We start from the raw sequence: 25,922 nt of genomic DNA, 5'->3' as shown, positions 1-25,922 counted from the left end.
CAAGTTTAAGGTATATTACCGTATTCAATAAACTTTGATTTTGATAAAGCTGTTCTGGTTTGACCTTTGCTCGGCACCTGGACAAAATTAACAAAACTGAGTCAAATGCACATATGTATGTTATATGTCCGTATACATAAACAAAGGCATTATCCTGGACTGTAGCACCGAGCTAATAAATCTCATTACACGAAATGAATGTGTAGTCAGAATACGGTCAATTACTGCGAGCGATAATCGTAATCAAATTAAGTGGGTTGCTGATACGACTAATGTGGTGAAATCACTAACAAATTAAATGCAGAAGATTGTGAGTACCGGCGATCACTGATAGCAACGCTGCCACGATACGGCATAGTTCTAGAATGCATGCGAACAACAACGAAGACTGACAATGCAGTATGCGGAATTCTGTTGATTAATCATTCCGGAGATGCGGCAATAACTTTATTCGGCGTACAGAAACACACTGCAACTCCAGGAAACCGCACTGCAAAGTTTCTTGCCGGCAAAACACCCCATCTGCTTCTAGCAGTTTATTTACGCCGTCACCATGGAACTACTGCGAGAACAATTTGATCGCTTGACAGAAATGCTGCGACACCGTCTGAAATCCTGCGATTGTTCCTGTGACAAAGTGAAAACGTCCTGCATACTGACAGCGGCGGCAATCGTGCCGGCATGGACACTTCTAGCGCTGCGTTTCGGATTGTTCTGCAGTTTGTTCTCTAACAGTAAGTTTAAAAAAATAATATATCGCCTATGATTAAAATCTGAAATTGATACTATGAAAAAAATTGGAACTGGAAAATTGAAACTGAAATTGCCAAAATTCCGTAATTCTGTAACTGCATACTGTAACTGTTTATGTTCGCAGCATAAACTGGTCCTTTATTTCGTCTTCCAAAATTTATCTGTAATAATCCCTTGTATTACATAAGCTTTTGAAGGACCGTATTTGCATTACTTGTACAGAAGTTTTAATTGTCTTTTCATCTGTACTTCTGTAGTGATTCATGCACATTTATTTATCTGTAGTTTCCTTGGGCATACTTTTCTTCATCGGCGTCGACTTCCTGTTGAACTATGAAAAAGACTTCCCGTTTCTGGTGGCTTGCAAGAAATATGCACTCTACCGCTTATTTTATTTTGGCGGCTATTTCATCCGCGCCAAGCTGAACCAGGCCACTCGGGACATCGGCAAACTGCAGTCAAGCGAGCTGCGTTCCATCCTCAAATACAACAATGACACCGCGTACTTCAAGGATGCCGGTCTGGAGAAAGTACGAACCCGGGAAGATTACGTCCGCGTGCACCCTCTGGTCAAATACGACCACTTCCGCTCATACTTTGACCGGATGCTCAACAACGGCGAGGAAAAGGTCATGACGTCCGATCCGCCGCGTTATTACGGCGAAACGTCCGGAACGACCGGGAAACCCAGTCGTATTCCCGTCGTTCAGTATCAGCGGAAGGAGTTCTTTAAACTAACCGCATTCTTCCTCAACGCCATCGGCGATGATGTACCTGGCTCAAGGAAAGTTAGAAAGGTATAAACAAACTAAAACTCACAAGTCAGATGCGCTTTATCTAGTCTGCTTTATACTAGAATTTTGCTAAACCAAAATTTTATCAGTGTTTTTTTCAAGCTATTGTATGTGCATAAAATACTTGACAGTTAGAGCTACAAAAGTCAATCATAATTTTGGTGTCAAATAAGGTAATAATCGTTTTTCATACAGTCAGTTACTGCATTTGTACACCACATAATATGGTACATATGCGCATAATGTGTGCATATCTATATGTGCCGTATTATGTGGTGTACAAATGCAATAACTGACTGCATGAAAAACGATTATTACCGTAGCTCTATGATCGCCAGCTCCATCAGCACGGAAACTTTAAATCGTTGTACTTCTTTCATCGATAAATGCGCTTACACGGAGTGGTGGGTAAATAGCTTTAATACCACACTTGCTTTTTTTAAATGCAGACGATGAAGCTGTACTACAACGTGCCGCGCCTACTGGAACGATCAGCCAACGGCACCCGCATCGGGCCGCTGAGCGCCGCCTTCCAGGGACTGGAATCACCGGAAACTTTCACGACGCCGCCGGCTGGCTACGACATCCCGCACGAGGAATCCACGCGCTACATCCATCTGCTCTTCGGACTGCGCTACCGGCGCCTGAAGCGCATCGAGACCATCTTCGTGTCGCTGGCGTACTTTGCCTTCATGGAACTGGAAGCGGAATGGAAGAGTTTAGTGCGAGATATCCGCTACGGTACACTGAAAGAGGATCTGCAGATCACACCGGAAACCAGGAGGGCGCTGCTGCTGGCATTGATGCCGGACCCGGAGCGGGCGGACGAGCTGGAAGTGGAGTTCAATAAAGGTCAGCGCTAGATATCCGTTCTTACATCACAACATACGACGCCATACAGATTTCAGTAATTAATGTTGTACTTATTAGCAATTTTGGTGATTCTGTCGCGTACAGTAATGGGCGTTTATGCTGTATATACTCACGCGCAAGAATTTGAGTTTATTAGAAAAACTATATAGTCCATTAAGTAAGCAAATGAGCAAATTAAAAAAAACATTTTTACGTGCTTTTGTAGATATTGTTTTGTGAAGTTAGCTACTAGCCCCACCAGGGTACTCCGCGTTGTTAGTCATCGTACTACGCTTAATCATGCAATTAAAGTAGCGAAAACTCGCACCATATTGCCGATATTCTGTTTTACTTTCATAATCTTCCATGACCCTGAGAAAAACTACTAGAAACTTCCAAGACAATTCTCATTTTAATTTTTTTCAGGAATGAAAAATATTGCGAAACGGATTTGGCCCGAACTGGCCGTCATCGACTGCGTTGCCGCTGGACCATTTGTGCATTATGCCGAAGCACTGCGTCAACATTACACTGGCGGTATGCTGAAAATAATTTTAATTTTACAGTACATTTCACACTTTTATAAATCTGTATGCTGCTACAAATTTGTTAATTTAAATAATTAAGTATAAATAAAATTTGACGCCCCAAATAGGGAAAAATACGATCAAATGCGCGCGGCATGCCCAAAACTGATTACCACTGGCTTTCCAGATATTCTCATATATAGCCCATTTTATGGCGCAAGTGAGGGCCTTTTTGGAATTAATTTGTGGCCATTCCGCGAGCCAATCAACTACCTCCTGTGGCCGTGTGGAATATTTTACGAATTCATCCCCTTGGAACATGTCACCGATGCCAATCCCCCAACGGTTTTCATGGACCAAGTAAAGCCATTGCGTCGGCTTTAGCTTATATGTATATGAAAACGTACGTGTTTTATTCATTTTTCTTTTATTTGCTTGCCAGGTGAAAAAAGGGGAAATGTACGAAATGGTGCTGACCACTCCCACTGGTTTATATCGGTATCGTTTGGGAGATATCGTTAAAATTGCGGATTTCTACAACCAGTGCCCGGTGATCGAGTTCCAGTACCGGTACGCATCAGCATGTCTAAAACACTCATGCTAACCCAACAAAACATTTCGAATGCTGCAGTCCTTACATTCTTTTGATATATCTATATGCAGGTCGGGTCAGCTTCTTAACATCAAAGCCGAAAAAGTATCGGAAGTGGTCATGTTGGACGCCATCAAAGAGGTCATCGGCGCACAGCAGGGCAGCGGCATTAATCGCGTTGTGGACTTTACGGCGTGCGAGAGTTTGGCCAGGGATAATGCCAATATTCCTGATGGTTGGTGCATTATTACAACATTCACAAATTTTTTCAAGGCCTTTTATAGAGACTGTGCACTGAAAGTACGTGTATATCTTCATACTCTTGCAGCGGTGCAAAAATCATCCACTCCATGCTACGTCGTATTTTTGGAAGTGAACGTAAACGGCGGTACCGATCTTCCGGCACTGGAGCACGATTTCACAGTGAAGGTACGTAAAATATTATAGCACAGTCAGGCGTCAAAGATCCGCATAATTATATTTACATTTATATCAAGGCTTTACCATTTTATATTATTCTTAGCGGCTGCTCTGCGTAGTAAACTTTCTAACACTAACTTTTTTTAACATTAATATGCTCTTGCGCGTGCCTTTCAAGTTAAGGATTATTTTTTGTTTATAATTGAATTTATTAACCTTTATAAAGCTGGACGAAACTTTGATGAAAAATCACAGCGACTACTCGTTATACCGCAAGAAGAACGCTATTGACCACTTGGAGCTGCACTTTGTCAAACCCGGCGCATTCCAACGGCTGCGTAATTATATGCTGGATACAACCACCACATCGCCATCGCAGCTGAAGATCCCACGCGTGTTGCGCAAGACAGAATTAGTGCGGTTTATGTGGAATGAGAGAATTCAGGCCGGCCAGAGTGACCTTTCGAGCGGTGAAACAGTCGTACGTGATCAGGAGGAACTCGACGGTACAACAGTTGTCCGCGAGGAAGGCGACAGCACAACCGTCGTACGCGACGACGTGCATGAAACTTCAGATGCATAAAACTCTGCGAAAAGTCATCGTGAAGGCGGTTTTTGATTCCACCACTCCATTTACTTCATCAATTCATCAAGAACCAGTTCTGATGCTCATAAAAATGGTTTCTTGAGATATCGGTCACACAGTGAAGTTCTAATTTAACTCTAAAATGTGGCAACACGATGTTGTATTATGAATTTGGGCTTTTCGGTTTATTATTGTCTTTCTTAAATACAAATAAAAATCGCAGCGCATACAAATCGACAACGCAGTTTCCCGGCAAGTGCATACTGCAAGTACGGTAAGTAACAACCAGAGCTGGTCCGATAAGTCATCGGAGACCTGCGCTGTGTCCGATAACTCCGATAATTCCGATGAAAACATCGGAAAAAGCGGTATCGGAAAAGTTCTGCAGCGTATCGTAGCGGATCGGAAAAATTGTTTATCGGGCGGATCTGCAAAATCTTTAGCGTAGCGGAAATTTCACCCGATAGAAGCAAAAAAACGCAGTTCTAAAGGTTTTCGACGAACTTTTTCAGAAAAAAATGAGTCAGAAGGTGACTTTCTATGTTGGTGCCTCACTAAAAGACGTCACGAAACTAATGAAGCGCACTTTCCGCCAAAATATAGCAGCTTATTTTTTAAAATCGTAAACTGAATTTTGTGAAATGCACTGGTGAATGCCGGCCTGCGCGAATTTTCACTTGAAAGTTTTGGTTTTTTATCGGATCATCGGATTTATCGTATCGGAAAATTTGAGCAAAATCGTAGCGGTATCGGAATCGTATCGGACATTTTAATTATCGGAGCGGTATCGTAGCGGAGGCGAAAAATTCATATCGGACCAGCTCTGGTAACAACCATCCAGGCTTATAAAAACGGGTTTGTGCCAGTTGAGAAAAACTACAAAAGCGGACGTAGTTATCACAGTTACATTACAATCAAACGTATTGCATCTTTGTGCGACTAAACGACTACGCTCACAACCAAAAGTACCAGTGTAGACCAGACTGTCCACGAAACGAAGCTGGCGCTGGATTTTGGTTTCTTAATGTTGGACAGACCGGCAACAGTCGTATTCCCCGGTGACGTTGATAAACCGGTCTTAACACCGGCGTCGATACCCGACGCATCCGTTATATTGGCCTGCTCGAGCCCTTCTTCGTCTCGGCGGCGGCCAGCGACCCGGTTGCCCGTACCGCCTACAGGTGACGGCGTCGGGCCCCTGGCGCCGTTGCACTGGTAGAGAATGTTGATCTTCTGGATATCGGTGGGACTCATCTGCTGGCGTTGGCCAATAGCCACGCTCCGCCGTTTGGGGACGATCGTCGGGAAGTTGGGATTTTTCGCGAAAGCGGTGCGATCGTAGTGCATTAGTGAGCCGTAATCATAAGCCAAGTTTAGGGAATCGCTGTCGACATTCTTCTGGAAATTGTGCTCCATTCCTGGAAAACCCCCACAAATAAATTCTGTACATCGTTAAGGACCACTACAGAAATGTAGACATAGAATTTGCTCCGTACTGCGATCGATGTTACTGAAGACAATGGTAACAAAGTTGTCCCGATCGCGACGGTTTTGTTCGTGATCGAATCCCAGTAAGTGAATCGTTTCATGTTGCACAATTCCGTGTTGGATGCAACCATTGGCCAGTTGAACGAGCTGTTGACCACCCACTCGGGCGATGTAGGAAGAACACCTAAAACATGCAGTATGTACTGTACCCACAACATATACGGTATTTATTTGTATCTTATCATTCCCTTACCCTTGGTTTCCATTGATAAAGGTCACGTAGTCCCGTTCATTCGTGCGCCGGACAAATTTGATGCAAGTCTTGCTCATTATATCGTTGAGCGCTTTGACAATCGTAGATTGCTGTTGCGAACCTAAAGACCAGCGGAAGTATATTAAAAATTTTTTTAAAGCTACCAAATTAATTTCCCAAAAGGAACAGATCATAATAAAATGGAGGAAATTGACCTACTTATGTAGTATGTGCGTCCAACCAGTCACGTTTTATAACAAATAGGTACATAATATCCTGCTAGTTTTTCAGACCATTGACCATGTCAGCCGCGCGCGTATTTGACATCAACCGTAAGGCACAAAGACTTACTGTAGCCTTGAGCAATGGTGAACGGAACGACACCGTTTCGCCACAGCACATTCCGATTGCGCACTGCGGTGTACATCAATGTTCCTCCGGAACCACTCTGAAAAAGTTTTCAAAATGGAAAATTTTGAGCAGCCTGTGCTATAATCCCCAGTGACCTTTAGGGCCTTTATATGGAGGGAGAAACAAAAGTGCTGTAGTTCTTGTTCTGCCGCTTTATTAAGAATTTATTTCTTCTCACCGGATGTTCGGCGTCGATAGGCATGACCATGATATCACCTTCGTAAAGGTCGGTCCTCTGCAGTAATGATGCGTCGACACCAGAATTATTCGTCTGTGCCACACTTTCTCGGATCAAATCTTCCCAGTCTGAAAACAAAATCCGGATAAGCCTCCAACTCGTCAACACAGCATCCATATAATATATAAAATATTATTGCCTTTATCTGGGATTACACTAGTTCTGTCTGTTGGTAAAATAGTAAATAATTATCGATTTATCAATTAAGAACACGTTTGGGGAATTATCGCCGCGAACGCTGTCTATGGCGTATTCTGTATACGTACGTATTGCAACCTCAAATTGTATCTTTACCTGCCGGAAGATCGCTGTCTTCGTGATCATGATCGTGATTGTCATCCTTGGTGGGAACTGGACTAGGTGCACCATGGATCACCATCGTCTTGCAGCAAATGAATACAAGAAAAATTTGCACGATAATCCCGTGCATGTACATTTTAAGATAACAGGCAAAACTGTTTTTGAAACAGTTTAGAGAAACGGCGAATAATTAACGCTTAAACCGGAAAGTTTACAAGGGGAACGCGGAAATATATGGATTAATATGTGGTCAGTTAAAACCAGATTTTCATCAAGTTACAAAAATTCAATAGGAGAAACAATAACAAAAAGCAGATAATATCGTTTCCAAATCTGAAAACTGAGTTCTGTTTTTTGTAAGTATGTAACTATGTATGTGCTTAACTAAACTCCGGATATGATTCTCAGCAGCTTGAACTGTTAGAAAAATGGCAGATGTAACTAGCTTTTATACTTGTATTGGTAATTGTATCTGTTAGGCGCTTCCGTTTCTTACGGGAATATTTGAAACAATTTGTTGGTGGCTCATTGTATAGTTAGACCGGAAATGTCGTTTCGCGCCTCAGGGAATCCGCATAAAGCGTCACGTTTAAACGATGATTTAGCCATCTCGCAGTATACAAATTCATTAACATGTATCAAATGTACGTCATTCTTATGTGCTCGTATGTATTATGAGCTGTTACACGTTTTTGGAGAGCCGTAGGGTGGAAAGTCCGGTTTCCAGCTTTATGAAGCTAGCTGGTGGGCCTCGGAAGACTACGAGAATTAACGATAAGCAATCGTACAACAATGTTTATGAATCGTCGGTAAAATCTAAACTATTTAAAAATACTGATTTAAAGACTGTTTAAAATTGTATAACATAATAACTGATTTTTAAGTATGCCAAAATACTCTGTACACGTCGTATCAGACTGGCAAGTGGCAACATAATTACGTTATTGAATATCGCGTCAATATTTTTGGTTGTGTCAGGTCTGAAATCGTTCTTCCAACCTCTCCTCAGTAAATTCACGAGAAAAATAAAGATTTAGGGCAGAATAATAGCGATTCCAGAATTTTAACATTTTCAGCTCGTTCCCGAAACAAGAAAGAACTGCTTTTAAGGATATTAAGTACTTAACTGGCGGTACACAAAGGTCACAAATTTTGTATCATAGTAAAGATGTACTAATTCCCCAGCCTTAGCCAACAGCAGAAATAGGCGGCCTAATTATGCAGAACACCTCATCTAAATTAGCCGATGCTGGTGCTGTTCCCAACTTCCCTGACAGAGGCCGCATTCCCGCGTTGGATTTCGATGCTAAACCACTGGCGCAGATACTCGATCGCCCGTATCTCGCCCCTTTCCTGATGTATCCATCTGCCCGAGTTCGGTGACCATGCAAGATGCTCATGAAGAGGTCGAGCTTCCTCGGAGACACACCTAATATGCGTTGCACTCGTACCATTAAAAAGTTTCTCAGACCACAAAAAAAGGTTCGTGAGCTTATGTACTATTGCAAAGTAGTCCGCGAGGAAGCTTGATTAAAAATCTTACTTACGGAAATCGGCAAAAGAAGCAACAACGGAACTACAAAGACACCGGTACGGCGGTACGCATATACGAGTATATCATCGGCATATGTACGAGTACAAGTACCGCTTCCCGCCAAGGAAAGCGCGGAAGGCTGTGGACAACCTCATGTCTACACTGCATTTCGTAGTCCACAGGGTCACTTGTACTTATTTTGTGGGTATTTCGTATGCAATGCACAAAACCTAAAATCGCGATTGCACCAGCTGGAAACCTCATGAATTTCAGTTAGGTTTCCAGACTTACTGTTTTTCGATAAACTCGTGCTGAGTAAATTTTGCACTGTTATTGGTTAATAATAATAAAAGTATGTTCGTGAAATATTCCCGTACGTGTGCGTCTGCTGCGTGGCAGCTTGGAAGATGCGTGTCGAGTGGCTCGTCGGAACGAATTATCCAGTCAATGAAAACCATCATTATGGATCGAGCACCCGTCACATACGGCACATGCGCCACTCCAACCAAAGACTTCGGCCTGTTCTATGTTAAAGCTGGTGATGCTAAGTAAGTATTCGATGGAAGGATGATACCGTTATAGTTGTGGATAACGCCATTCCTGACTGAATTGATTGGAATTTTTGATTTACGGATGGTTTGAACAGGCATCTCGACCTGCACAACGCATCAGCAGCGGACGTAGAGCAGCTGGCGCGTGCTTGCGATGCAGCGACGTTTGGGCTGAACAAAGAGGACGTTTATGACGAAACGTATCGCAAAGCTGGTAAAATGGATGTTGGCGATTTCGCTGCCAAGTTTGATGTGGAGCGCTCGGGAATTCTGGCGCGGGTTAAAAACGATCTGCTGGATGGACGAAGCAGCGCCAAGGCAGTGGAGTGCGAGCTCTACAAACTGAACGTGTACGGTCAGTGCCAAATAATAACACGCTCATTTAATAAGAGCGAGAAACAGAAATAAATGCAGATCAAACTAAAAGTGGAACGATCCTTAATAAATATGTATTTTAATTAATACAATTTTAAGATATTTAGTAAATTTTCAGTTACAATATTGAAAGATTTGGAGAAATATTTGTAAAACTGATAATCACTTGTACTATTTTTGTTAAACAGATTACTGATTGCTTCGATTTGCTTGTGAAACTGGCCGTAGCGTGCGTGTACGATAGTCATTCTGTCGTAATTACTAAATAGTTTTTCGTATTTTTCAGGCGCAGGCGGCTTCTTCAAACCGCACAAGGATACGCCGAGGAGCGGGAAGATGTTTGGATCGCTGGTGATCGTGTTCCCGGTTGCGCACACGGGCGGCGAATTGATTCTGCGCCACGACGGGAAAGAGTGGGCATTCGATGCCGGAAAGGAGCTGGCCGCCACTGCCCGCCCGTCGGTCGGCTACGTGGCTTTCTACAGCGACGTGGAGCACGAAGTGGCCCCGGTCCAGTCCGGACACCGCGTCACACTCACCTACAACCTGTACTTCGGCGATAACGCAGAGAAAACTCTGCCGCAATCAGAAGCCGTTCGTCAACAGGAGAAAGAGTTTAAAAAGGGACTGGAGCAGCTGTTGGCCGATCCCTTGTTCCTTCCGCACGGCGGCTTTATTGGTTTCGGCCTGCAGCACGAATATCCGCTGAGCGCCGACACGGCTGCCGCCAGCTTCGCGGGTCGTCTGAAGGGAAACGACGCCGTAATGGAGCGCGTGTGCGAGCAGTTAGGAGTGCCGATCGAGCTGAAAATCTTCACCAGAACCTGGAACATCGAGGGAGAGCCGTCCGGTGGCTATCCCGATTCGGAAATGGAAGTCTTAACGGACAAAGTGATCGATTTTTCGGAGAAGCAAGAGGTTCCAAGCCACGAGATGACTAACATGCTCCGGGAAGAAGGCGCTGTGTTTCTCCCTCACGTTCATCGGAGATATGCCAGAGCTGGTGCTGCGACTGATGATCCAGAAGCAAAAAACCGTATTCACTGGATCACCGAGGTGACGAAACACAACACCATAAAGACTGAGTATGTTGCATATGGAAATCAGTCTGAGCTGGACCACTTATACGGTTCGATCTGCCTGATTGCCAAAATTGGCCCCGTTGGAAAGCGCACTTAATTGAAGTTAATTCTAAATTGATAAATATTAGTTGACTAATAATAGCTGACTGGCAGAGCCAGTCTCTGATACACGTACTTTAATTACTAGTATATCCATCTGGACGTTAACAAAAGGCACTCCTTGGCAGTGGCCCTTGCACGGCATAATTTCGGTTAAATCACCTCGTTGATGATTTGAGACCGTGGTTTTCGGAATCGCTCATGAAACCACCACTGTTCAGTGATCACCGGTTCAGTATGAGTTATCAATCAGCTATTAAAATTTCGTGATTACTGATTACCTATTAGGTTTTTCATGTCTTGCGAATAGCTCATACTTTTTAAATTTCCTAAACATAAGAATAATCAAAAGACACCCGCATTTATTCCGAAATTCAGACTGCACAATCACTCAGGAAAAAGCTTTGCACGAAGAAATCATGGTCCACTACTCAAAACCCGTACAGTACTTCAAAGCAAACCATTCAAACAGAACGAGACAATCAACTAGCCAGAGCCACTTCTCAAAGGAGAGTAAACTATTGCACTTTTGGAGCATTTCTTACCCTGCCCAGTTAAGAGACAGAGAAAGAAATCCCGAAAGACAAACCGGTAAAAGCCGCTCTAACCAGATGTCATCTCTTGGTGTAAACGAAAACAACGACAACAACAGAATCGCTCGTCATAATTCCCATAATACTTACACACAACAACGAAAAAAACCCACACACGCACACTTGGTTCAACCCAAATCCGATGCATAATGCACATGGGAACCTTGCAACAGACAGGAATATGTACATACAACAGCGTAACCAGTAAATCTGATGATTCGCACACGATTAAATAATAAAGATAGTGGAGATACAGAGAGGCCAACAAAAAAGAAAGAACAGAGGCCTGGAAACGAGTGGCTCGCCTTCGTCCGAAAACAGTGAATACTCCAGCCAACGCAGCGCGCTTCTACTGAGCCTGAGCTTTTTGGGCAGCGGCGATAGCGGCCGGCGGTGGTGCGGAAGCAGCAGCAGGAGCGGCGCCTCCCGTGGCCACGCCCTTCTTGCCAATTAGACTCTTGTGAATATGCGGGATGACACCTGCAAAAGAGTTTTATTTTTTCAGAAGAGCTTTATTTTTTAAAAAATATCTTGATTACTTTGTACAGCAATTCTAACCGAATTAGCATTGTCAAATTTTCGTTTTACGAGTAAAAGTTTTTAACAATTTAGATTCAAGACTTCAAGTGTACAGCTGCTATTAAATTTTAGTTATAAAACATTCCTAAGAAAACAAACGTTAACTATAATAAAATGACTGATTTAAAATCTCCGCTCTTGAAAAATCAAAAATAGTTAAATAACCACAAAACAAAAACCATTACCGAGACGCTACTTTTACGTATTGCTGCCATAGGCAACAAATTCCTAACTATTTCTGTCAAAATAAAGCCTTTACCTCCTCCAGCAATTGTCGCTTTGATCAACGAGTCCAGCTCCTCATCGCCACGGATAGCCAACTGAAGGTGACGCGGTGTGATACGCTTAACTTTGAGATCCTTGCTGGCATTTCCCGCCAATTCCAACACCTAAGTCGGCAAATAGGTCAGCAGACCGCTGGTAACAGTCGTAAGTAGGGCAGTGATAATCAACTCGTATCCAGGCATCGTGCATCCAGACACAACAGAAGTTTAAAAATCGTTAATTCAAGTTGCCGAAAACAAATTTACCTCAGCCGTTAAGTACTCAAGAATGGCAGCGCTGTACACCGCAGCCGTTGCTCCCACACGACCATGGCTAGTAGTCCGTGATTTCAGGTGACGATGGATACGGCCGACAGGAAACTACAAAAATCCATGCTTCATTATGCTTCAAGTTGATGGCGCTGTTTCAAAATACAAATTCATATGGCGCACTGCAACATTTTACCACATCACTGCGAATCGGAAAGCTACATTATTAAACTACCGCATCCGCATTAATAAATTTGCATCAACCAGCGCCGACCGGCCAGTCCACGCCGCTTTCGCGATTTAGTTACCGCCCACTCTGACCACCTCTTTCTATGAAACCATTCACATGCTGATAGCCTGATACCGAGAATACAGTACAGACCAGACTGGCTCAGACAGCGCATAGGCCAACGGATCTGATTTTGCCGCCAAAACTTATGATATTACGGTTTGCACTCCGCTCCATTTCTTCTCATTATTTACTTAATCTGCAATCCACGAGATTACTAATTTAAGTTATTTGCGGCATAATTTGTCCACAATGTATCGCACCTGCTTATTCACCGAAGACGTGAAACTTTTGATGAGTACAGTCGGGAAGTTTAAAATAAAAATATCACCTACTGTTAAGACTCTATAGAAACAACGGCTAAACCTTAGAATTCGAAAACTCTAGAAATCTTCAGTGCAACGGTTGTCACGATTGTGGAAACCTTCTGTTTACTAACAACTAACCCAGTAAACAGCAACCAAGTTTTAAGTGCTTCGAAATTCAAAAACTCGACATCAAAAATCGGCAAATATGGAACAGGAGTGGTTAATTTAGGCTGCAGAAGACTGAGCTCAGTTTATAATTATTAGGAAAAACCACGAATTTTTACAAAGTTAGCAAGCATACAGAAAATACTGGTTCTCTCACCACTTGCGGTCCTACCTCAAATGCTACAAAATGAGCACATACTGGAATATTAAAGAGCTTAGCTAACAAGGAAATGAAATAAAACAAAATTTAAAAACTGTAATTAAAATGGTAATCATGTCACTGTGATACTTTCTTATGTTCCAAATTTCTAATGAAAACAAAAAGTAAACCAGCAAGCTAGCATTACTTCTCAAGGCTATTTCACCCTGTAGGAAGCTTGATAATGTTCAAAACGACAACAGGAGCCCAACGGCTTGCGCCAAAAAACAACAGAGTTCCAAACTTTATCGTTTCAGTTTTAAGACTGTCGAAGTGTTTCAATATTGGATTTGTTTTGAAGATTCAGGCCACCAACAGACGCTCTCTTACCTGTAAACCCGCTCGAGCCGACCGTGAAATGGCTTTATTTTTCGCCTTTCCCGTATCCTTTCCAGCTTTTCCTCCAGCCTAATACATCGTTGGTAAACATTAGCACCGAAAAACCTGTTTCAAACCAAACAGCTTTCGAAAGAAAATCATCTCACCATTTTGTCCCGATCAAATATGAATACTACACAGCAAAACTACAATACTGTTTGGTGGAAAATGGGGAAAGTTAAAACTGAAGGCTCAGAGCTCAGACACGACAGAAACTTTCAAATCTGAAAAATGGTCGTATTCCACAGATCGGCTAACTAAAAAGATGCGATGGCGAAAACGCGGTCGATGAAATTCTGAGAGCGTGAGTCAACGCTCGAATTTATGGCAAGCCGATGCGTTGTACTTTGTGTCAGCAAGCCTGTCTTTCACGTTTTCACTTGCGTTTCGGATTATTGTAAATGAAAAATCGGTTCACATTTACGAAATACAGAATAATATACGAAAATTCTTATCAAAAATAGTTACTTTTGTTAGCGTAGGCTTTACAAGAACTCGAAAATCAGTTCGAACAAAGACACCATACGACGAAATGTACGCGCACCGGCTTGCCATAGCTAGCACCTGGCGGCCTGCTTACACGGCGGAAGTAAAGTTAGCAATTCTTTTATTTCTTTTCGCGGGAAATGTTTCATCCGTGGGAAATAAGAGTTTATTACAGCCAAAAAAGGATTCCCAACTCATTAACCCAAGGTCTCCCAAATCTCCGAGGATCCGTCTGGGCAAGCGGCCTGCTAACGCACTCAGCAATAATGCAAAGTGAAACATCAGCAGTTTTTCCTCATACAAATGAGGAATATGGAATATGGCCGGTGACAAATTCGTCGCCCCGACTTAAATGTCACGCATCCCGCAGCCAACAAGGGATTAGCAGTTGGGAATCGCGGGCCACAAACATCCTCCGCTGGCTTGTCATTTCCTGTAAACCTTAATCCCGCCATGTGTTACCGCCGCGACTTTACGAGCACGCATTTCTATGACATTCACCGCAAGAGTTCAGCAGCATCACGATCAGTTGGGAAAATTCTGCTTCCGTTTCATGAACGTCGTCATAATAGTTCGGAATACTGCGCGACGAAAAAAAAATGGCCGCACATGACCCATCAAGCAGCCCATCGTCCGACGACGAGGACAGCATATCTGACGCACTGACGAGCGTCTTCCGCACGGGAATGTACTTAACGGAATCATTACGTGCCGGTTTACAACAGGGACAACTGCGGTACGTAAAAGACAAGCACATACCGGTACGATTACAAATGATTTGGGAATTAGTTGCACAATGCGCAGTCCAGATACGATTAGAAATCAACGCGGAAAGCCAAGCGTAATGGCGTAATTATGTTCTAATCATACCTGGTGCCCTGTTTGGACAATAATCCCCGCGGGCGCCTTCTTTTCTTGTTGATTATGGGCGTCGAAGGATTTAGTGTCAGGTTGCGGGTTGCAGCGGGCTTTCAAATGGGTATCACGAGGTTTGATGTTGTGTACGAATAACACAACAATAATGCGCTCCGCGCCGGTGTCATGTTGGGATAAACTGCGGTATCGCGGTTCGGTGTATTTATTCCACCTAAATGCCTGTCGAGGATCGCAGTTGCGTAATTGATTAAGCGTGACAGTACATACAACATACCGTATTTGCACCTACGTGCCGCGGCCGTACTTACATGTACATGCGCTATGACCTTTTGTTGGGGGGATTTGTGAAATCTGTATGGCGGTGACGTTTGGGACGCTTTGACGTGACTGTTGTTGCTCTTCGAACTCTACTCGTACCGTGTTGTGCACGTTCAAAATGCGTCCAGCTTTGCGCTTTTGCAGGATTAATAGCGCTGTAGTCGCGTACATTGTGTTTACGATTAACTGTACGTCTGTATCTTAAAATTCCTGAATTTCGATCTACGTATTGCAGACTCAATAGTATTTTTGGGTCTATTACTGTTTCGCCGTTTCATAAAGCGCGTTCTGAAAATTTTGAGCGAATTATTTAGCAATTGTTCTCGTTAGTAATTTATTTATATTATAACAGCTGTATTTTTTGACGCGCCGCTAGCAATGTTTCTCATGCGGTTGTTGAATAGTTATTCCAACGATATGATCAATGTTGCCAGTCAGAATCCAGATTTATTCTATTTATCAGATGAGAGGTACGTCGGCGGAATATGTTATTCCATTCACAACTTTAGGCCGTAATCGGTTTTTTAGACAGATTAGAATTTACCAACTGCAACGTATTACGTTTGCGGCAATATCTATATTTATATAACCAACCGAAAGCTAACTTTACATATATATGGATATATCGTATGTGCATAATTGAAAACCAGTACTTACCCGTATGGGGTGCTGAATATAAAAAATAAAGATCTTTTTAAAAAACAAAGATTATGTTTTTAGTGTCTTATTAGATTATATTCTTGTTGATAGCTCATGATCCATTTTAACTTGAAATTTTCTCGGTTACTGAAGCAGTGAAGCGTATTGCTGTATAATAGCAAAATTTTAATTTGTGATATTAATCGGCATACTTAAAGCTTAATGCTCCAACATATTAATCAATCAATACATTTTACATTATATTCATTATGTTTAATATAATTTCCTTCAATTTGTACAGCGCTCGGGGATTTACCAATTCGCTGGATGTTTCTCCGGTGGCAGCGAAGTTTGATGAGATTCGCTCGTACAGTTTCGGAAGTGCCACTCAGTACATTCGTGATCGTGAGCGGGATGGAGTTGGACGGAACATCAATCTGAATGTAATTCCGCCCTTCGTGCTGCCCACTCGGGACAACTGTCCTATTTCTCCTGGCACTCGCAAACGTATGATGCGGAAATTATTGCTATTAATTAGCGATACACATTACAAAATTATACGAGAAGTAAATTATGAAACATCCTCGCCAGGTGTTTTTGGATATATAGCGCAAAATGTTTTCACGTAGCCGAACTATGCATCACGGCACCGCAGAGTTTTTTATATCTTCAAAAACGTAAAGTTTTGTAAAATTAATGCGAAATTTAGTTTCATGGAACGTAAAATTCCATAATTATAACAGACAGTCTTCGTTTTATCGCGTTTTGCTCAAGTTTTCCGCCTGACTCTTAATGTCTCTTATTAAAACGATTTAGAAAGGTCACAGTTTATCAGAAATGTGGCTTTTTCTGGCCGTTTGAGCTCACGACTAGAATAAATCAAAGCGCGTTACTCAATCTAGAATTACTAAATTTGATTTGAAGTAAATTTGATTTTTGAAAATTTGTGAATTGACTAATGAAGCGCGTTCCACTGCAACGTTTCTTAAGCAGCTCTGCATAACATGGGTAAGTACATACATTGGTGACCTATTTATTAACCCACGGCAGGATAGAGATTTTGGCTGTATTTTAATGTTTAAATTGTAATTCTGAAATAACTGTTGCAATCTTTTCGTTGAAAAATTTTGGTGTTGCACTTTACTGATTTTTTGATATTGTTACTTACTGATGATGTGCGTTTCATTGAGCATACTCAGCATAGTATATACTGTACATAGATGGCAGATGCATTGTGAGAAATTTTTTGGTGGTTAAATCCTGCTGCAGTGGAATTTGAAATAATGCATGGCATACTTTACAACAAAAATTGATTCAGTAAATTAAACGACAAGCATTTTTTTCTGCTGTATATAACTCAGTCCTTTTGGAACACGTGACAGGGATGAGCCTGCAGAACTTTGGCACCATCAACCCCGCCTTGTATTCACAATCGGACAGCGACGAAAATATGTCATTTCCGGAAGGGCATCAGGGCCGGCTGTGGTTCCAGCTTGCTTATGAACGTGATTCGGAGAAGCTCATTTGCACCGTGGTTAAAGCCAGAAATCTTCCCTGTCGAGCGGATAAGTCGCAGTGTGATCCCTTTGTCAGGTTAGTCGGACAGAAATAATTCGCTATCGGCTTGGCGGTGTCACAGTATCACATTCGCACCGGAAGTCGGATCAACCTTGACTCCTTGATTCTAGCTATTTTCGTATTAACAAAGACACTAGGGAATTGGTTGATCTCGATTCTTGGTGCTTTAATTTTAATTCTGCACATGCATTTGCGGAAACTGACAGAATTACCGGTAATGGGGGGAAATTAACGCAAAAACAAAACCAGTTTTCGCGTAAAACATGCTCATATTGCAGCTGTTGAATTCATTGCGCTCCAATAATTTTTAATAATTACCGAAAACAAAATTCCCCAAGGACCAAGGAATATTGGCGCGCACCGCCTGCATGCTTCGTTAAAAATTAATATATCAGCATTAACTGTAATATTAATCTGCCGCATCGCCGCTAATAATTATGAATTTGCTATGTATTTCGCACTGTAGACTGTCATTGCTTCCGGATGAGCGCCGAACGCTGCAAACCAAAGTCAAACGCAAGACCTGTGATCCACGCTTCGAGGAATCATTCGTATTTCCGATTTCCGCTAAAACCATCAACGAACGCATACTGCGTTTCAGTGTCTATGACATTGATCGCCGGAAAAAACATGTGCTTATTGGACACGCATTCCACTCCCTGTGTGACTTTAATGTCGCCCTGGAACATTTTCCGGTTACCTGGAAGGATCTCCATAAAGAAGCCACTGAGGTACAGTGAATTCGCTGAATTGCACAGTCGGTACATTTAAACGAGGAAAATATCTATAAAATGCAACGAACAGGATCAGTATAACTGTGTGAAACATACAAAACGGGTCGGTTTTCGCCTTTTATATGAAGGTAGCATTCTTCACGGTATTAATATTGTTGCGTAGTTCGCCGATAGCGAAACGAAATCAAACAGCTTTACCTTCCAACAATCCAGGAAGACTATATTAGTAACTATGCGTTAATCGGCGAAATATGCAGCTCACTGTTAGCCGGTGACCGTCATACGTCAACCCGGCTACAATTTTGAAAAAGTAAAGTTTTGCAAAAATCTTTGTTTGCGCGTTTATCGTTCTACGTTTGTGTTATGCAGGATCTGCACAAATCTCTAGCATACCTAATAAGTTTGAGGTCTGTTTGCGTTTTACAGGTTGAAAACAGTAATTCAGTTCGGGGAGAACTGCTGGTGTCTCTTTGCTACAACGACGATATTCAACGTTTAACGGTAATGATACGATCGAATTTTGCACAAATGGCGCAATACAACAGCAGTAAAAGTATGCAATACATTGGCGCATTTACGTCATTGTGTAAATCAAAACCGCGCAACTCGCGTAAGAGAAACCATAATTTTTGGTAGCTGTTATCTTGGTGATTTGACAGGTCAATATTATCGAAGGGAAAAGCTTGCATAGTAAGGAGAAAGCTAGCGGCACAGGTACGTGCCGTATTTCCGTCGTACATTGCGGGCTCTTATGATGTGTTCTGCATGCTATCTTAACAGAATTGTTAGTCTGACCTTTTCCCATATGATTAATACCACAGAAGCCTTCGTGAAAGTGTCCCTGATGCACCAAAGTCGCCTGCTCAAACGCTACAAAACCCAGCTGGTACAGTGCAAACCGGAAGACGACGGTGTTATCAGCTTTTGCGAATCATTCCAGTTCAAGCTGCTTTCCCGAATGTGCGAAGCAGTCAGTCTGGTCATCCTAGCGGAAACACGCAATAAGCTGACAAAAGGTGCGACATCGCCCAGCAATCGTTTGTAGCAATTAATAACGCAATGCAGCGCCACGGGACGAATATAACCTTCGTATATTATACGATATGTGGTCAAAATTACTTGTACAGACATATGTAGCAGAAAAATTGTATGCGGTGGCTCCGTGTTTTCCACACCAGCTTACGCCTTACAGTACTGTAGGTACTTACGTACATATCTGCAAATGTACCTTTACTGGTAGAGTAGGTCAGTGCGCACACTGCATTGTTTTCTTTAAAGCTAATCATGGAACCGACAGTTAGCATATTTAACATGATGTGGTTAGAATCTATCTGGAGTTGTCAGCTTTTTGTAAGTATTCTGAGGTCGGTTACATTATCTGTTGAAGAAAGGTCTCGCAATTTTTATAAGTACGTATTTTACTGATATGATGTTTCTGTTGTAGAGAAACGTGCCGTTGGCCGGGTAATTCTAGGCGGACTGATGTTTGCTCGTGGAAAAGAACTGGAACATTGGCAAGAATGCATGCAGAAAGAAAAAGAACATGTGCAAGAATGGCATACTCTTGTTCAAATGTAACCACAATCCAATGTAGCTTGCAATTCTGGTAATTAATTTTATTTACTTCACAAAGTATACAAAACTGTACTTACCATGTACCTGCACAAAATTGGAATAAAAAACAATCTCAGCTCAAAATCACGGGAAAACTGTGAAAGACGTCAGTGGCTCAGCCAGAATCTTAACTGCGTAATATACAATCTGACACAAAATTCAAAACTCTAAAGGTTTTTGCAAACTCAGCATACAAAATAGGTTATAACTTGTGATGTCTATTTAAGATCCGGTGTCGACGCTCCCAGATATGTCCGTAAATCGCCTACAGTCGATTTAATGAGCTTGCACGGGATTCTCTCCGTTCCCAGACGCTTGTAAGCTTCGAAACGATGGCATCCTCCAAATGAATAAAAATAATTGCCTCCTTCGCGGCCCGTGATCCATAGCACATCGATGGCCGGCACAGTGCTCGCCAAATCTGAACCCGAAGACTGCAGGGAAGATATCGTCGCCATCAAGCTTTGCACTTTTAATTCCTATAAGCACACAGCACGATATAGAATTAAAAAAAATAAAATCGTAAATTCAAACTGCAAGGCACTGCAAATATCTAAATTACCGCTTTGCGTAACCGTAAGTAATAAACATTCACAAATAATTATAAAGGTAATAAGTTTGATAATTACTAGTATTATTTTTCAGCACGAACAGGAATATAACTCAGCGATACTGCAACATTATTTCTGCACTAACTAGCTACTTAACACCTCCAACTGTAGCGAGGAAGAAAAGCACTTACATCCAAAACGGGAGGGATAGGACGATGGATGATTTTCATTGGGACCATTTCAACATCGAGTATGTGGTCCGTGTGCACGCTTCGTCCAGCACCGCCGCTATGAGTGTGCAGTTCCTTCTCCATCCTTTGGTGTGGCGCACGAACAGTGTGGAACGAAGAACCTAACGTGAGCAGGATCACATAAGGCAAAGGCTTAGGAACCCTTTTCGGAAACAAAAATAACGGAGCTGGCAAAATTATTCTGCGTATCATCGCCGAGACGCACACCACACTGAATACGGCGAACTTTTAACAGCTTTCCCAGCAGCTAGTAAGGCCAGAGCTACCTATACAGAACAGAAGCTTTTAACAAATTAAAAAAAAGAGAAACAAAACGGTAGATTTTATCGTCGCAAAATTTCCGTCTGGAACAGAAAGTCATGATTAGATTATCGTCAACAAAGATACGTCTTAAACCGTTAAAGCGGTTAAAGTTGTCTGAAAATGAAAACATTGATTTTTAAAATAGGAAATACAAACTGTCATCCGCTGGGCGCTTGCTCTCATGCCTGCGCAATGCGCATTTCACAATAGAAGCGCAACTTTGCACTTGCACACAGAAGCAGGCTGACTCAAGCCGCCTGGCAGTGGTGCCCGAGTCAGGCGTGCAAAATTCGTGATTCTCGCTGGGACTACAGACTGGCAGTGTGTCATTTTGACGTCATTAACAAACAGGGATTTCACGGTGCGGCAACAGGGGGTTTACGCATTCGTTCTGTTTCTGTTTGTGTGCTGTTATATGGGAGGTGGTGCAATACCGTGGCCATAGCACTGGCGCTTAATTTAAGAAAACTGTTAATATTTTTATAACACATTTGCCGCCTCCTTTGCAGAGGATGGTTTTCTGTAAATTTTGATGCCTCTGCGCAGTTAACAAACAGCACCGTCTGCGTACGCGCGCTGTTCAAGAAGTGCCGGGACTAGCACTTGTTCTTATGGGCCTACGATGACTTCCCGGCGTAGCTTAGGCGTACTGCTCCCAACCGCCACAGGGCGCCATCCGGGCGAGAATCGTCAATTCACGTTTTCACCTGCGACGCTCCAGCCCCCTTCACCAGTTTTTTTGTCATTCATTTCGATTTCGTTCTGAGCAGCGAGAGCAAGTGGGTTCGTCATACATATTGCGTGAAACTCTACATTCTTCGTTCTTAATTTACAGTACAATAATAATAGTCGATCATTGCCATAAAAGAACACTACCTGCGAAAATGGATCAGAAAGTTACTCTGGAAAGCAAAGATGAGCACACGATTGAAGTCGAGCTGAACGCCATCAAGCACTCCAAGCTCATCAAGGAGATGCTGACGAACCTGGGTCAGTGGCCGAACGCCGACGGCAGCCCCAGCAAACCGATCAAAGAGGGCGACGAATCCATTCCCCTGGCCGAGGTGAAATTCAGTGTGCTGGAGAAGATCGTCGAATGGCTGAACCAGTACAAGGACCAGCCGGAGTTGGCGGAGGACGAGGAGTCGGTCATTCTGCGCCGGCTGGACGATGTGGCGGACTGGGACAAGGAGTGGCTGGGCAAGATGCGCCGCGGACAGATCTACGAACTGGTGCAGGGCGCCAACTACATGAACGTGCGCGGCCTGGTGGAGTCCTGCTGCAAGACCATCGCGTCCTGGCTGAAGAACAAGACCGCCGAGCAGATCCGTGAGGAATTCGGGATTAAGAACGACTTCACGCCGGAGGAAGAGGAGCGCATTCGTCGCGAGACGGAGTGGTGCGAGCCGGATCGGGATTTGATCTGAGCGAGGGGATTTCGTCTTTCGACAGACACCAGCTAGGTTCCACCCCATTCCTCGTAGATTGTTCAACGCACTGTGGTTCTTTAGTTCTTATATTTTTCTTTCTGCTGTAGCAGCATTATTTGTACTTGTGCTATTTTAGAGGCTCGGCTGTGGCTTTTTATATTGATGGACGTTTATTTTAGTTTGGCACGTTTCAATCATTTCCGTGATTCTCGAATTGTTATTTTTTGGCGGAAGGCACTTGAGTTGTAGACACAAGCTGTATCAGCTGTAAGGCAGCACAGTTTCAGTTAAAACATATTTTAACTTTGTAGATCTCGGAATGAAAGTCTGATTTACAGTGCTTTGGAACTGGAGTGGCTGCTACAAAGGCACAAACCGTAAAGTCACTACGAGTACAAATATACTGTAATCATAGTGATTTACATGCTATGTTTACGTCAGCAACCTGCATTTAAATTCAAAAATTCGATAGTATGTGCTCGTAGACCGTAAGACCATTCGAAGTTATCATTGACTTTATGGTTCTTATCTCAAAATTACGTTATCCAGTTATTCTAAATCAAAATTACATCATCCAAGTATTCAAAATTACGGCCGGCACACAATCTGCAGGTTTGCACTTTGTAGCTGCCTGTCGCTGATCGGCACACGACGGCCTACGTACGTACCGGCTGCTCGCCGGCTCTTCGCAACGCTACGCTACCAACTCTGACTTTCGGTCTTTGTTGTCGCTTTTTCAAGATTTGTTCAAGCATTCGTAATCGCCGTAATGCCATTGTCCGGCGTGTTTGCAGTAATTTATGTTTTCATTTCAGTAACAAATAATCGGATTAAACTGGCCATTGTGGAGCCGGGTTACAGCTGGTGTCATTAACAGTGGAAACATAGGTGGAACGCAGTGACAGGTCGGTCTGACGATGTGCGCCATTCAGGCCAACAATGGACCGGAAGGATGTCTGAATTTAATTGGACTTACGCTGATCTTGACGCCTTACGCTGCATAATACGCTTACAGGTGGGCAACGGTCATTACATCAACTTGTTGGAGCGTTTCTTATACTGCTCAGATTTTCAAGTTTGGTTATTGCTCCACAAAGTCATTGAAACCATTTTCCATCGTAGTTACGTTTTAATCAAGTTTATTGTATCATTATATCGGTTCATCCAGGATTAGCAGTATTAGACGCAGAAATTCGTTCCTAAAACTGCCGCATTTTTCTGGAAAATCTGTGATTCTGTGTCATCAAGTTAAATTCTTTTTTTTTGAATTTGCACATGTATATTCTTTCTTTCTAATAAAAATTGGGCAGATATGGTGTGAGCTGGAAATCATGTTTCCCGTAGTAGTGGCACTGCTTCTAAGCGGCACAGTTATAAACTGCCTGGAATCCATAAACCGGACAGATCCCACCGTTGAAGCTTTAAACACAACGGACACCCATGGAATCCTTTCGGATAACGCCTCCCTCGAAACGAACATCGCTCTTAACGATGCCGATCCCTATTTGTCCCAGAACCTCCTCCGTCCCGTGCCGTCCACGCTGGCGACGGAGGAGATGCCGGGCAGCGGTCAGCCGGCCAATCTGATGATCGGCCGGCCGTACGCGTGGAATGCGTCCGCGGCCTTTGAGCCGGTGGACACCGAGAGCAGTTATCCCCGGCAGAACCGTCTGGCATCCAACCGGAGCGTGATCCCCAAATTCCGCAAGACGGTGAAGTACGGGTACCCACCCGATGGGCCGTATTTCCCGGTGATGGCGCCGTACTTTGCCTACGTTCGGGAAGATGAACCGGTCGGCAGTCATGTCATTTCCGTTCGGGTAATTACGCTTTATGCATCTGCACATTAAGCAATGTCCGCTTTTAACCAAGTTTAGTTTTATTTTTTGCGCGTCTTTTGTTGTATATGACACTTTGGTTAGTTAGTAAAGGATACTCATTTAAACTTATTTAATCAACGCTACTTACTTCGTTAATTTATGTAAAATTTACCAGTATATTGATAATGGTGCTGTTAATAACAGTGCAGAAACATTTTGTTCACAATTACTTATGTACACGTTGGGATGAGATCGTAGTTTTGCAATACAGTGATCGAATTTATATAGTACATTATTTTGAATTCCTTACGTTAATTTTAATGTGTTACTGTAGTGTATGATGTTGCTAAGTGCAAAAGGTCATGAGTTGTGGTGTGCGATAATACTGATGATTTAGTACGATTACCAGCCGGGTAGGAGAATCTGAGACTTTGTGCTATTACTCTATTATATCATATTAAAGCGTATTACATATACGACATTGGCGTGAAGGCGGTATTACTCAAGCGAGTGTATGCCCGGATCGGTCGATACATCCACGTCGACTTCTGATACTTCCCCAGTGTCTTCCCCAATGACTGCCGCGAAGGAGAAAGCCCAGAACTTAATCCGTTTCAATCCGGATCAGATTGAATGGACATCCTGGAAGTCCCTCCTCAAAAACTACCTGTCCCTCACAGAAACTACAGCTGCGAAGCAGAAGGAAGTGCTGATCAACAGCCTGGAATTGCGCGCCTTCCAGGATGTTGTCAGCGCTTGCCGACCGAAAGATCCAACCGAATTTTCGTATGATGAGCTGCTGAAGAAACTCGACGACATATACATCAAGGTGACCTATCAGACGACTGAATGGGCTACATTCTTCCGCACCCGTCAGCAAGCTAGCCAGTCGCTCGTACAGTTTTCTAATGAACTACGGAACAGAACATATACGTGCAAGTTCCCGGGAGGCATCCTGGAGGATCTACTGAGCGCTGTGTTTGTTGCGGGAGTGCACAGTGATACGACGAGAAGACACCTGATGTCCCAGGAACTCAAATCGTTTGATGAAACGCTGCAGCTCGCCAGAAGGTTTGAAACGGGACAGGAGCAAGCAAAGATGAACAATAACTTGGAGGAAGACATTCCCACGGTAAAGGTCATCCGGAAAGCAGGAAGAGGCAATGCTGCCAGACAGCCGAGCCCACGGAAGACGAAGGCCTGTTACCGATGTGGTGGGACGAACCACGATCAAGCGGACTGCAAATTTCGCAATCAGCCTTGCCGGAAATGTGGTAAGGATGGACATATTGCAAAAGTTTGCAGATCCGGAGCGGCAAAGGAAGGGGAACCCAGCGACGCAGTGGCAGAGTGGAAGCCGTCTACGACGTGCTGAACACGACCACTGGAGAAGGGGATCCCATCATGGTGCATTTAACGGTCT

At 43.1% G+C, this 25,922-nt stretch overlaps 8 protein-coding genes across 9 annotated transcripts in view; 5 read left to right on the top strand and 3 right to left on the bottom strand.

Moving 5' to 3' along the window:
* The first annotated feature begins 378 nt into the window (after positions 1-378).
* Positions 379-4,757, top strand: LOC129584056 (uncharacterized). The gene is made up of 9 exons (XM_055476158.1): positions 379-734; positions 1,039-1,550; positions 1,997-2,399; positions 2,826-2,936; positions 3,114-3,286; positions 3,369-3,496; positions 3,590-3,753; positions 3,847-3,947; positions 4,165-4,757. Exons 1-9 carry the CDS (start codon positions 554-556, stop codon positions 4,519-4,521), a joined length of 2,130 nt encoding a protein of 709 aa, XP_055332133.1. The 5' UTR covers positions 379-553; the 3' UTR covers positions 4,522-4,757.
* Positions 4,758-5,128: 371 nt separating this feature from the next.
* Positions 5,129-7,659, bottom strand: LOC129584064 (astacin-like). Its single transcript, XM_055476168.1, has 7 exons — positions 7,209-7,659; positions 6,855-6,982; positions 6,617-6,713; positions 6,266-6,386; positions 6,021-6,196; positions 5,494-5,942; positions 5,129-5,400 (listed from the first exon to the last, which is right to left on the bottom strand). Exons 1-7 carry the CDS (start codon positions 7,348-7,350, stop codon positions 5,368-5,370), a joined length of 1,146 nt encoding a protein of 381 aa, XP_055332143.1. The 5' UTR covers positions 7,351-7,659; the 3' UTR covers positions 5,129-5,367.
* Positions 7,660-8,941: 1,282 nt separating this feature from the next.
* Positions 8,942-11,102, top strand: LOC129584061 (uncharacterized). The gene is made up of 3 exons (XM_055476163.1): positions 8,942-9,296; positions 9,395-9,654; positions 9,961-11,102. The coding sequence occupies exons 1-3, from the start codon at positions 9,103-9,105 to the stop codon at positions 10,851-10,853; spliced, it is 1,347 nt and encodes a 448-aa protein (XP_055332138.1). The 5' UTR covers positions 8,942-9,102; the 3' UTR covers positions 10,854-11,102.
* Positions 11,103-11,200: 98 nt separating this feature from the next.
* LOC129584067 (histone H2A.Z) lies at positions 11,201-14,166 on the bottom strand. The gene is made up of 5 exons (XM_055476173.1): positions 14,007-14,166; positions 13,852-13,929; positions 12,558-12,671; positions 12,287-12,416; positions 11,201-11,928 (listed from the first exon to the last, which is right to left on the bottom strand). The coding sequence occupies exons 1-5, from the start codon at positions 14,007-14,009 to the stop codon at positions 11,798-11,800; spliced, it is 456 nt and encodes a 151-aa protein (XP_055332148.1). The 5' UTR covers positions 14,010-14,166; the 3' UTR covers positions 11,201-11,797.
* A 705-nt stretch (positions 14,167-14,871) lies between these two features.
* LOC129584062 (synaptotagmin-15-like) lies at positions 14,872-20,123 on the top strand. Of its 2 annotated transcripts, none has more exons than XM_055476165.1 (8): positions 14,872-15,121; positions 16,520-16,725; positions 17,601-17,811; positions 18,263-18,527; positions 18,957-19,031; positions 19,190-19,244; positions 19,352-19,546; positions 19,975-20,123. In XM_055476165.1, exons 1-8 carry the CDS (start codon positions 14,985-14,987, stop codon positions 20,106-20,108), a joined length of 1,278 nt encoding a protein of 425 aa, XP_055332140.1. In that variant the 5' UTR covers positions 14,872-14,984; the 3' UTR covers positions 20,109-20,123. The 2 variants fall into 2 exon arrangements, with proteins under 2 accessions (XP_055332140.1, XP_055332141.1); XM_055476166.1 differs by lacking the exon at positions 14,872-15,121 and adding an exon at positions 15,451-16,049.
* Positions 20,121-21,369, bottom strand: LOC129584070 (sulfiredoxin-1-like). Its single transcript, XM_055476175.1, has 2 exons — positions 20,887-21,369; positions 20,121-20,623 (listed from the first exon to the last, which is right to left on the bottom strand). The coding sequence occupies exons 1-2, from the start codon at positions 21,136-21,138 to the stop codon at positions 20,363-20,365; spliced, it is 513 nt and encodes a 170-aa protein (XP_055332150.1). The 5' UTR covers positions 21,139-21,369; the 3' UTR covers positions 20,121-20,362.
* Positions 21,370-21,962: 593 nt separating this feature from the next.
* Positions 21,963-23,019, top strand: LOC129584021 (S-phase kinase-associated protein 1-like). Its single transcript, XM_055476103.1, has one exon. The coding sequence runs from the start codon at positions 22,134-22,136 to the stop codon at positions 22,674-22,676; it is 543 nt and encodes a 180-aa protein (XP_055332078.1). The 5' UTR covers positions 21,963-22,133; the 3' UTR covers positions 22,677-23,019.
* A 976-nt stretch (positions 23,020-23,995) lies between these two features.
* Positions 23,996-25,922, top strand: part of LOC129584109 (protocadherin Fat 3-like) — a 31,004-nt gene continuing 29,077 nt past the window's right edge. Inside the window, 1 exon segment of the mRNA XM_055476213.1 lies at positions 23,996-24,499. Coding sequence (XP_055332188.1) covers positions 24,011-24,499 — 489 coding nt within the window. The 5' untranslated portion in view covers positions 23,996-24,010.

Source organism: Paramacrobiotus metropolitanus, unplaced genomic scaffold (genome assembly GCF_019649055.1).
Source record: "Paramacrobiotus metropolitanus isolate TYO unplaced genomic scaffold, Prichtersi_v1.0 Parri_scaffold0000012, whole genome shotgun sequence".
Lineage (NCBI taxonomy): Eukaryota > Metazoa > Tardigrada > Eutardigrada > Parachela > Macrobiotidae > Paramacrobiotus > Paramacrobiotus metropolitanus.
This window is presented reverse-complemented; position numbering and strand designations above follow the sequence as displayed.

Coding starts and splice junctions, on each gene's coding strand:
- LOC129584056 (XM_055476158.1), top strand. CDS start 554: ATGGAACTACTGCGAGAACAATTTGATCGCTTGACAGAAATGCTGCGA. Junction 1,551..1,996: donor GCTCAAGGAAAGTTAGAAAG/GTATAAACAAAC, acceptor TTTTAAATGCAG/ACGATGAAGCTGTACTACAA. Junction 2,400..2,825: donor GGAAGTGGAGTTCAATAAAG/GTCAGCGCTAGA, acceptor AATTTTTTTCAG/GAATGAAAAATATTGCGAAA.
- LOC129584064 (XM_055476168.1), bottom strand. CDS start 7,350: ATGTACATGCACGGGATTATCGTGCAAATTTTTCTTGTATTCATTTGC. Junction 6,387..6,616: donor CACCATTGCTCAAGGCTACA/GTAAGTCTTTGT, acceptor GCTGGTCTTTAG/GTTCGCAACAGCAATCTACG. Junction 6,197..6,265: donor TTTATCAATGGAAACCAAGG/GTAAGGGAATGA, acceptor TGCATGTTTTAG/GTGTTCTTCCTACATCGCCC.
- LOC129584061 (XM_055476163.1), top strand. CDS start 9,103: ATGTTCGTGAAATATTCCCGTACGTGTGCGTCTGCTGCGTGGCAGCTT. Junction 9,297..9,394: donor GTTAAAGCTGGTGATGCTAA/GTAAGTATTCGA, acceptor TGGTTTGAACAG/GCATCTCGACCTGCACAACG. Junction 9,655..9,960: donor CTACAAACTGAACGTGTACG/GTCAGTGCCAAA, acceptor CGTATTTTTCAG/GCGCAGGCGGCTTCTTCAAA.
- LOC129584067 (XM_055476173.1), bottom strand. Junction 12,417..12,557: donor TTGAGTACTTAACGGCTGAG/GTAAATTTGTTT, acceptor TTGCCGACTTAG/GTGTTGGAATTGGCGGGAAA. Junction 11,929..12,286: donor AGCGACAATTGCTGGAGGAG/GTAAAGGCTTTA, acceptor ACTCTTTTGCAG/GTGTCATCCCGCATATTCAC.
- LOC129584062 (XM_055476165.1), top strand. CDS start 14,985: ATGGCCGCACATGACCCATCAAGCAGCCCATCGTCCGACGACGAGGAC. Junction 17,812..18,262: donor CAGTGTGATCCCTTTGTCAG/GTTAGTCGGACA, acceptor TTCGCACTGTAG/ACTGTCATTGCTTCCGGATG. Junction 19,032..19,189: donor ACGATATTCAACGTTTAACG/GTAATGATACGA, acceptor GTGATTTGACAG/GTCAATATTATCGAAGGGAA.
- LOC129584070 (XM_055476175.1), bottom strand. CDS start 21,138: ATGATACGCAGAATAATTTTGCCAGCTCCGTTATTTTTGTTTCCGAAA. Junction 20,624..20,886: donor CTATCCCTCCCGTTTTGGAT/GTAAGTGCTTTT, acceptor GTGTGCTTATAG/GAATTAAAAGTGCAAAGCTT.
- LOC129584021 (XM_055476103.1), top strand. CDS start 22,134: ATGGATCAGAAAGTTACTCTGGAAAGCAAAGATGAGCACACGATTGAA.